Source organism: Saccopteryx leptura, chromosome 10, assembly GCF_036850995.1.
Source record: "Saccopteryx leptura isolate mSacLep1 chromosome 10, mSacLep1_pri_phased_curated, whole genome shotgun sequence".
NCBI lineage: Eukaryota > Metazoa > Chordata > Mammalia > Chiroptera > Emballonuridae > Saccopteryx > Saccopteryx leptura.
Genome location: NC_089512.1, coordinates 9,293,571 through 9,303,964, shown reverse-complemented (window position 1 = coordinate 9,303,964; position 10,394 = coordinate 9,293,571). Strand labels below are relative to the sequence as shown.

Genomic DNA, 10,394 nt, shown 5'->3' with positions numbered 1-10,394 from the left:
CTCCTACTTGTAGTTCCCAGGGTGTCCCGGAAATGTCAGGTGCAGTATGGAGCCCTTAAAAATTGGAACTGTGAGTTAACTGTGGTCCCTGTGTGCCTCAGCACACAGTATGGAAACCCTAGCCTTATCTCACGTCATGTCTCTGATTAAACTCTGACTGATACACACATAATCCCATTGAAATTTGGGTCTATTTTCTCCCTGTGTTTGTCTTCTTCATATATATTATAAAATATAAACCAGAAGATACTGTATTTTTCTTTTTTATTTAACATTAACAATATAAGCATATTCACATGTCAATAAATTTTTTTAGAAGTCATTCATGTCGGTATCCCAGCTCATAATAACAACAGTTATTGAACTCTTTCTCAGTTATCGATCTTTCCAGATGTGCTGCTTTTTCCCATTATCTGTGATGGATCCTGGAAGCAGGATTATAAGGTGAGTTTTTCAAATGATCTCGGTACCCACTGCCAAAAGCGCTTCTCAGAAACACAGCACTGATTTACATTTCCATCAGAAATATGTGACAGGGATTGTGTCGCATCATTCTTACCTGCTTTGGGTATTTTCATTAATAAAAAAAATTGACATCTGGTTATTATCTTAGCAGGCAAAAGAAGAGGTTCACTCTCATTAGCATGTCCTTAATTACTAATGTAATTGAGATTTCATATTAATGGCTACTGCATTTTTCGATGACTTATTGGTTAATATCTTTGTTAATTGTATGACAATTGGGTATATAGAATAATTATGGGATAGAAAAATCCACGTGGTTTTCCTACTGATTTGTAAAATTTCCTGATACATTAGGGGAGTTGATGATAGCATCTTGGTCTTAATTTTTAGTTTGTTATATACATTTTTTCTCCGTATTAACATTTTTGTATTTTATGTTTTATAATGTGTGTCAATTATAAGCCGGGCAATTTCTTTTTCAATAAATTACTTTTTATATTCAAAATGTGCTTACAATGTTTGACCTAATTATTTTTCTAAAAGGTTTTACTTTGTTAAATTAAGAGCTAAGACAGAATGCTTTGGGGGTGAACAAAAGCTACACAGTGATTTGGTGCTGGCCTTCCAAGTCCCTGCCAGGAATCTCTATTAGGCCTGTTTCCCTGGTCACACTGACCGTCTCATTAGGCTCCTTCCAATCACAGCACATGGAAGGATGTGGTGCATGTGTGGGTGGCAGGCTCTACTCACAGTGGTTTTATATCCCTGGTCTCAGCCCCACCCACCCCACCTGGGCTCTGTTGGCATTCTGTGGCTGTCAACTCACTGAGCACAGGGCTCTTAGAGAACACCCCTCCCTCCTGAGCCTAGTTTTGGAGGGTTGCTTTGATGGGAGCAGGTCCTCAGTCAACACGTGGGAGTGGATTGATTTGTGGAATAAACAATGGGCATATGAGTCAACTTGAGTCCATCTGCCGAGGATTTCAGTGCAGACACCATAAACAATGCTTTGAAATAATGTATTGAGCTTGAAACTTGATTGAATAAGCTCCTTTCAAAAACAACAAGAGCAGAAGGCTGAGAACAGTAGTACATCTTTGTTATAATCATGAACGTGCACAAGAGAAAACAGGAAGTATAACGAAGTTCATCAACAATGAACATTGTATGTAATAGGGTAAAGAGATTTAGAAGTGAGTTTGAAGTCTGGGGTTTTGAAATAATGACTCTACTTTTTCCATGGCTACTTCCAGATGTGCAACCTTTTATACACAATGTCTGTATCTGGCACTAGACCTGAATTGCTTGATTTTAGTCAGTATAAAAATATTCTCTAATGAAAATTCCATTGTCAAGAACAATTTCCCAACTCTCTTTTTCATTAGGTCTCAAGTTCTGCCATCAGGAGTTCTATGTTCCTGAGGGCTTCCAGCAACCTAAACTCTGAAGGGGGACTCAACTGTGGAAATCACTGTTTCCAAGCTCACTGGTGGTGCGGGTTGACATGAGGGGATGCTCAGTGGCTTTGTTTACAAATATTTATAGTCACGAACCTGAAACTCTGTTTGGCCCAAGCCCATGGCTGACGCCCTCTCCTCTGTCATCCAGAACGACATAGCCCACTCATTCGTCTCCAAGGAGAAGTTCATGGAGAAGACTCAAGGACCAGACATGATCTACCTCAACACCAGGTGGCGTTGCTCCACACTGGTCAGTGGTCACTATCTGGCCGGGACACCCCAAGCTGCCTCCCCTCCAGCTACAGCCACTGTACCTGGAAGATCACTCTTGCTGGGACCTGAGTCAGAACCCGTCAGAGAGTTCCTGCTCCCCTGCAGATGGGGACATGGAGTTGGCCCTGTCCTGGTTCTTGGTGTGGAAGAAGGGGAGCCATTTCCCTGGGCTCAGGGACTGGAGACTGTAGAACAACTCACGTAGGTACTCACGGAACTTCTCTCCAACAAAAACATAAATAATGGGGTTGACACAGCAGTGCATGTAGGAGATCACAGTTGTCACTTGAGTGGCCAGGGCTAGGTGGTCTTTCTGACTACTGTAATTGACTGAAAGAACGTCTTCAAAAGCAGAAAGAGACATAGTCAGATTGAAGGGCGTCCAAAAGAGAAAAAAGATGATCATGATGACAAAAATCAGACGAATGGCTTTGGATTTCCTCTCATTGGGTCGTCTGAGCAGAATCTTTATGATCCCCGTGTAGCAGATGATCATGATCACCAGAGGCAAGACCAGCCCCAGGATGTTCAGTTTCATAACCAGAAACTCTCTCCAATGATTGTAGTATGCAGGAGCGATAAGTGAGTTGCAGATGTAATGACCTTCAGTGCCCAGGGAATGTGTAAAGAAAAAGTCTGGAATTGAAGTCAGGATGGCCAGGATCCAGCTGACTATGCTGGTGATGATACCAAATGTAACAGTCCGGACCCGAAGGGCAAACACAGCATGGACGATGGCCAGGTACCTGTCGATGGTCAGCAGGATGATGAAGAAGACCTCACTGTACAGACCTACATAATAAAGCGCTGACAGCAACTTGCACATGACACTGCCAAACACCCAGTTATCTTTGAGAAAGTAGTGAATCCCGAAGGGCAGCGTGAAGACGAAGAGCAGGTCAGAAAAGGCCAGGTTGAATAGGTAGATGCTGGTCATGTTCTTGAGCCTCTTGTGTTGCAAGAGGACCAGGACCACCAGGATATTGCCGACCAGGCCAATGACAAATACCAGGGAGAACAAAGTGGACACCACCTGCACTAGAAAAGACCTTACGGTTTCAAACAGGCACGAAGTTGTGTCCCCGTAGTTGACTTTTGGGGTCTTGCCATAGTCCATTGAAATGTTTGAAATTTCCATCATGCTTTCTCCCACGGGTCCAAGTAGATGGTTTCTGTATTTACTTTGCTGGTAAAGGCACTGGGCTCTGGACAACAAGGAGAAGGCAGTTATTATATGACACCAAACACATCACAACTGTTCATTGAGTGAAAAGTGCCAACTTGTAACTATGTCCTGGGACGTAACCTTGAACAAAGTGGCCCCAGGTCTTCTTCACTGTCATGGAAATTGTACTTTAATGGAGGGGGGGGGATATAGGGGTGAGGGAGACAATAAACTAATGAGTGCACAAACCGTGAAGTCAAATTGTCAAATACTTTGGCAATGACTGTTGGGAAGGGAACGTCTGGTGGATGGAGCACCCAGACAAAGGGAGAGCAACCTCTTTCTTCATCACCAACGCTTCCCTCATGATTCCCACGGACCTGTCATTGGACTCAGTGTTAAAGAATCCGGGAAGGCACCATTTATGTCTCCCATTTTACACATGATGACAGAGAAGTTCACAGTGGGTAGGACACATCTGGGACAATGAGAGCTGGAGCTCACATCCAGTGTGTATCATTCTCACGTCCACTCTTGAAACCACTTGAACTTTAGCCTCCAATCACAGAGCAGGGACCTTGCATTTGGAAGTGCACAGGAGGACATGGTTGAGAAATCAGTCCTGGCTGAGTGTCAAAAACTTACCAATGGATCTTAATGGCCTTTGGAGCTAAGAAGGTTCTATTTTTTTATATATTTTTTTGGTATATTTCTGAAATGAGAAACGGGGCAGTAGAGAGACAGATTCCTGCATGCACCTAATCAGGATCCACCTGGCAAGCCTATAAGAAGACAATGCTCTGCCTATCTGGGGCCCTTGCTCCATTGCAACCAGAATCTTTCTAGCACCTTAGGTGGAGGTCATTGGGGCATCCTCAGCACCCGGGCCAACACTGGTGCAATGGAACCTTGGCTATGGGAGGGGAAGAGAGAGATAGAGGAAAGGAGTGTGGAAAGGGGTGGAGAAGCAGATGGGAGCTTCTCCTGTGTGCCTTAGAGGGAATTGAACACGGGACTTCCACATGCCTGGTCGGGACTCTACCACTGAGCCAATAGGCCAGGGATTAAGGAGATTCTTTGCTGAGGTGACATAAGACACTTGGGGCACATGACTCTGTGTGGCCATTTGATCTATTTAGTTGTCACAAAGCCTAAAGAATGTTTCTATCACTTGGTTGTCAGGGGCAAGGATGTCCTACAATGCACAAATTATCCCCCCAAACCCTAGTAGTGCTGCCACAGTGCAATCCTAGGAGGCCAACTCATTTCTTAGTTGAGAAAAACGAAGCCACCAGAGTGGGCTCAGCCTGACCCACGGCACACGACCCTAATGGGGTATAGGTAGGTCTCCAGACACTAAGTTGGTCTCCAGGGACTGCAGTGAGGACTCTGGGGAAAGCCAGGATGCGTGAGTGGGTGACCTGGTGAGAAGAAGGGGGTTCTCAGGAGGACTGGCTCAGAACAGCCTGAAGCCATGCGGTGTTGCACATCCAGGTGGAAGCTGGATTCTCAGAAATAAGCTCTGGAATAGTTTACCCAACGTTGCCTTGAAACAAATAAACACAAATGAGAAAGCACCACTAGATGGTTTGCTTTACATGACTCCCCACCCTAGCTATTCAGTCCTCTTTCAAATCCTTACTAAAGATGCCTCCCCTAAAGGAGCATGGGCTTTGGTGTAACCGACCAGCTCTGTGAACTTGAAGGAGTTCATCTCTCTCCCTGAGCTTCAGTCTCTCATCTGTTACGTGAGAAAGTATCAGTAACCTTGAGGGAGTACTGTAAGTAAGGTATGACAAAAGCCAGCCCTGGCCCTTGCCAGGACGTTAGTAAACATCAGGGGAGGTCCTTACTTGAATCTACCCTTCCTTCAGGACTCAAGACACCCAGAACGTCCAGTCTCCCATCCTGTTCTGGCTGATGTCCCTGCCCCAAGATCCCCCACCAGGTCTCTCTGTAGTTAATCTAGAAAGGGAATTCTGCTGGATGATGTACAGTAGTGGGAGCTGCATTTTCAGATTTTCATTATGTTGCCACCAGTTTGAAAGCTTTGACTGAGACACCAATCGTGTAGCAGGACTTGCCTGCATCATAATCCCCTTCACCCCGGAGTCTCTGGTGCTCTTCCTTATGCACCACTGCGTGAATGTTTCCTGCTGAGGAACTTACATTTCTGCAGTGGCCTTAGAAACTTAAGACCCATGAGGTGGGATATTGCACACCTCAGCTAGGGCCCTATGGTTTCCTGCCAAATCCATTTCTCTGGGTCCCTTCTCCAACTCTGACCTAGCCCTGTGACAAAGTAATCAGCCCTCTTCCTGGAGAAACCCGGGCTGGACATCAGTAACAAAGCTGAGTGACCATTTCTGATTTCTGCAGCCACGGCCAGGGCAGGCGGATTCGCTGACAGTCAGCAGCATGGGGACCACAGGGCTTAGAGACAAAGCAACAGGCAGCTGGAAGCTCAGGAGCAGCTCGTGCAACACTGACCCCGGGAGCCCCGTCTTTGGGCAAACTATGGCAGAGCAGTAGGCACATTGAGTCAGCATCGTCAGATGCCATTAAACAATGTGACCTCCATCCCCCCGGCCTCCTAGTCCATTCACTGTTTTCCCTACAGGTGGGCACCATGCAATAACACTGCTCCCCAAGGGATTGGGGCTGGGGCGGGGACTTTAAGGAGAAACAAAGGACTATGTTGCAGCCAAGCAGCCCACTATGCTGTCCTGTGTCTTTAGCATCTGCCCCAAGGTCATTACACAATGGTCAGTTATGGCCCTAAAGCCTGGGACCTTCCAGTGCCATCATGCTGCATCCAGGGAGTAGGTGAGCCTCTGAGCAGGGAGGGCCGTCTGTGCGGGGAAAGACACCAGGCCTGAGGTGCGGGGCAGCTGGCTTTTCCTGGTTCATAATAACCATTCATGTGCATGTGTCCCCAACCCCACAGTCAGTATATTGGTAGCTTGAAACCCACCACAGTAAGCATGTTTACATACAAATCAGGGCTCACTTTATAGGAAAGCCTACTATGGAATTTTCAGGGAAGGTCATTATAAAATATCGAGCAACACGTCAATGCCCACCTGCCACCCTGCCAGTCTGAATAGCCTAAGAGCTGTCCTGCTGGTCAGAGCGGGAACAAAAAGGTCGATGAGTGACACAATGCCTGGTGGCAGGCTATGCACACTCCTGGGAAGTTCTACTTTGGAAATGTGAGACCCTCTAGATTTTGGGGCTGGGGAAACAGTTGAAGAAGATACCTCTAAGTAGCCCCAACCCCACTATTCTCAGAACAAAATTCTGCTTCCACTTTCTTTAGTAGGAAAAAAAAATGCATCCCAAGAGGTCACCAGGACCACTCCCTAAATTCAGGGGAGAAAATCCTACCTCTTCCAAAGTCAGCTCACAATGTGAGTTGGAGAATCCTGGTTCTACTCTTCTTAAGAAGATAGTTGAGTTTCAAACCGTCCCGCATCTGCAAAGACTTTTCTATTCCTAGCTCCCTCCTGCTACACCATGTATGATTTTCATTTCCATGCAGTTGATTTGCAAGTAATTTCCTCTTGAATAGCCTTCCACAGAAAGTGGCTCTTGTTCCTTAATGCTCTGACAACTTTCTTAATCAGTCAGTCCCATCATTCAAGAAAGCTTTTCTTTTTTAATAACAACAAAAAATGATTATTTCACATCTGACTGCCCATCTTATAAATCCTCCCATTCTCAGCATTACTACGCAGTTCACTGCCTTGCAGGTACATCAAGGGGCCAGCAGACGCACTGCGTGCACGGATTCATGCAGATTGTCCTCCATAGAAGCCAACTGCACAGAGAAGAGAAGTGCCACTTACTCTGGTGTGAAAGGATTTTGTGCACAAATTCTTTGTTTGTAGAGTTTTTAGAGTCTTTGTTTTTCAGGTTCAAGGTTCTGATGGAGTAGGAAGTCTTTCATTTCTTGTGTAACTATGGAGACAGAAGTCTAGGGATCTCAGTCATTCAGAATGCAAAGTGGAGGCAAATTCTTCTTTTTACATAGGTGAGTGTGGATGAGCAGTAAGGACACCAAACATTTCCTGGATGCTGAGTTCCATGTAAACATTTTTCTGTGGTCACTTGGTAGCACTTCTCTCTGCAGGTTCTGTCTTAAGGGCATTGGGGGCAGGTAATGAGGTGGCATTGTTTGGGGTAAGGGAGGTGGCAGTAAGGTGTTTTCCAGAACTTGTGGAGCCACTGAAGGCTGGGAATGGGAGGGGCACTGATGTAGGGCGGGAGGTCTCTGTGCTGGCGTGCCAGCCCATGCTAAGGACCCCTGACCCAATCTAGCTGAATGCTTAAGAGGAACTAGTTTATAGCTACAGCTGTAAGTGAAAAAGCTGAGGCCCCAGCAGATCTAATCTTGCCAACAGAGGCAGGATTTGTTCCTTGTGTGTCAGCCTTGCAAATTTTGCAGGAAGGTGGTTTATTGTCCTTAAAACTTTTGCAAAGATATTGTACAAAAGTGCTGAAAAAATTGTAACCTTGTGGGGTTTGCCTATAAATACCCCTCTCCCCTTGGAGCTCATCGCTGTTTGTTGCTTTCTCAGTGCAGCAGACAGACCACTGGCCAGTGAATAAAGCTTCTCAAATTCAATCAATTTGGGGTTTGGTTCCGTTCAGTGCAGTTGCACCACAACAGTCTCGTTGCAGAGAGCAGCCTGTTCTTTCTCTTCCATTTTTTCTTTCTTCCTCTTTCTTTATGTTTTTCTTTCTTCCTTTCTATCTTTCTTTCTTTACATTTTCTTTTTTATCCTTTATTATTTCTCCTACAGATTGCAAGTGAAAGTGTTTAACGAGAATCCTGGGTGTTCTGTTCCTCCATAACCTGCTAGTAAACCAGGGGGAGGCGGCAACTTCTTTTTGGCGCCCCTAGTCCTCCACTGTCACTGCTCACTGTCCTCCACTGTCACTGCTTACTGTCCCTCTCCTCTCCCCTGTCTGCCCCAAACCCACAGCGCTGTTTCACACAGAGAAAACCCCAGCCCGGAGTTCATACAGGTCTGTACAATGGAGCTTGCTGTCTCACTGAGCCCAGGCTCCTGTGAAGATCAAATCCCAGCTCTCCCCTTGAGACCAGGGCAGATCCCTAGCTTTCCTATGTCCTGGCTCCCCCTCCATCAAATGAGAACACCGGATGCTTAGGCTCGTAGGAGGATGCACAAGGTCAACTTGTATGGGTGTTGGGTACAGGAAATATGTCTCATAGATAATGTTTATTTCGGTTTTCCTCACAGTAGCCAACACCCGCTCTGTGCTGGTGTCTCTTTGGGTCCCACCTGCTTTTCTATAAAAGGAGGACTGTGCTAACCCCTCTCACAGGCATGTTGTAAAGTACCCTTCAGAAATCATATACGTGACCATGTTTGAACATGTCCCTTCAGGCTCAGTTTCCTCATCTGTGAAAATGAAGACAATAGAGGAGGTGCCATCATGAAACATCCCGTGAGTCTGCTGGGTGGGGTCTCCCCGTTTGGCAGCCTGTCTGTAGAGAGATGGCGGGAGAGAGAGGCAGGAAGGGAACCAGATTGACAGCGATGGCTACGGGCCCGGAAACGTGCCACCTTTGCACACAAAACTGGGCATGTGTGTACAGGGGTTAATGGGAAGCCACATCAGTGACAAGCCTTTCAAATCATTCCCATCACAGGTCTATGCTTTACTGACTTTGGGCTTGTTGGGTAAGCTCCCAAGTGTCTCTTTCCTCCTCTGTAAGGCAGGGTTATAATGCCAACGTTATAGAGAGGACTAAAGGAAAATACATACACACAGACATGAATGAATGGTTTGGTGCAGTGCTCAAGACATTAATGCTTCCTGTCCTAATGTGGGGTGTCCATCGAGGTGCAAACCGTGAGCCCGGATGCAGGTGCACCAGGTGCACACAGTGAGAGTGCAGGGGTTTCAGAAAACACCACAGGGGAGGGGATAGTGGGACAAGAAAAGAAAGGAGCTGAAGATGAGAGCCACAGAGTCCCTGCCACTGTGGGCAGCAGGGTTCAGCCTACTGGGAACGCAGGGGCCCTGCTGGGTCATCCACTTCAGGCCTGAGTTGTGAGGACACCAGGCAGTGTCCATAAAATCTGGACCTTTCCACACGGTTGAGGGCTGCTTCTTGTGCTATTCTGGCTTCCCGTCTACCCCGCTCACCAGACGGGGCGCCCCGTGTTGTCGGAGGGGCTGCAGCGTGTAGACGTGCATGCTGAGGGGCGTGCCCACAGGGTGATCAGGAGACTCAGATGCACGCCAGTGTTGGCACAGCTGAGCTCCCTGCCCCTCCCCCACTAGGGCACTCTGCCAAGTGGACATCAGTCAGCCCTACCCCGCAACACGAAATGAAAGGTCTGTGTGTGTCTGCTTATCTGTCGTACTCGGCTGGTGGGTCGGTTTTAGAGAGTGAGGCTACTTCCAAAAGTTAAACACCTCATGCATAAAATCCTCGACCTGAGTGGTTTGATTTTAATGAATACAAGAAAATTCTCTATAAGGGAATTTCAATGCCAATGACAGTTCCCCAATTTTATTACCCATTTGTTTCAAGTCCGTCCATCATGAGTTCTATGTTCCTCGTTTTTCCAGCAGCCTAAACCCTGTAGGTGGGCATGGAGAGTTTGGTGGAGGCAGCTGCTGCCTCCTGATTGGCTCTGGGCTCTGAACCAAGTCAGCTGTGCAAATCCCAGTTTCTAAGCCCATTGGTGGTGAGGGTAGAGGTGAGGGGAGGCTCAGTGGTTTTGTTTACAAATGTTTATGTTCGGAAATGTGAAACGCTCATTGGTCCAAGCCCTTGGCTGCCGCCCTTTATTCTTTCTTCTGGAATGACCTAGCTCACTCATTCATCTACAGGGAGAATTCACGAAAAACACTCAAGGCCCAGACGTGATCCACCTCAACTCCAGGTGGCGTTGCTGCACACTGATCAGAGGTCACAATCTTGCCATGACCCTGAAGCTGTTTCCCCTCTAGACACCGTGTCTGGCAGGTCACTCTTGCTCGGACCTGAG

At 46.8% G+C, this 10,394-nt stretch overlaps 1 protein-coding gene across 1 annotated transcript; it reads right to left on the bottom strand.

Moving 5' to 3' along the window:
* Positions 1-2,268: 2,268 nt before the first annotated feature.
* LOC136382592 (C-C chemokine receptor type 1-like) lies at positions 2,269-3,336 on the bottom strand. Its single transcript, XM_066352047.1, has one exon. It carries the CDS (start codon positions 3,334-3,336, stop codon positions 2,269-2,271), a length of 1,068 nt encoding a protein of 355 aa, XP_066208144.1.
* Positions 3,337-10,394: the final 7,058 nt, after the last annotated feature.

Excerpts from the sequence above, each read along its gene's own strand:
- LOC136382592 (XM_066352047.1), bottom strand. The coding sequence starts at position 3,336 with ATGGAAATTTCAAACATTTCAATGGACTATGGCAAGACCCCAAAAGTC.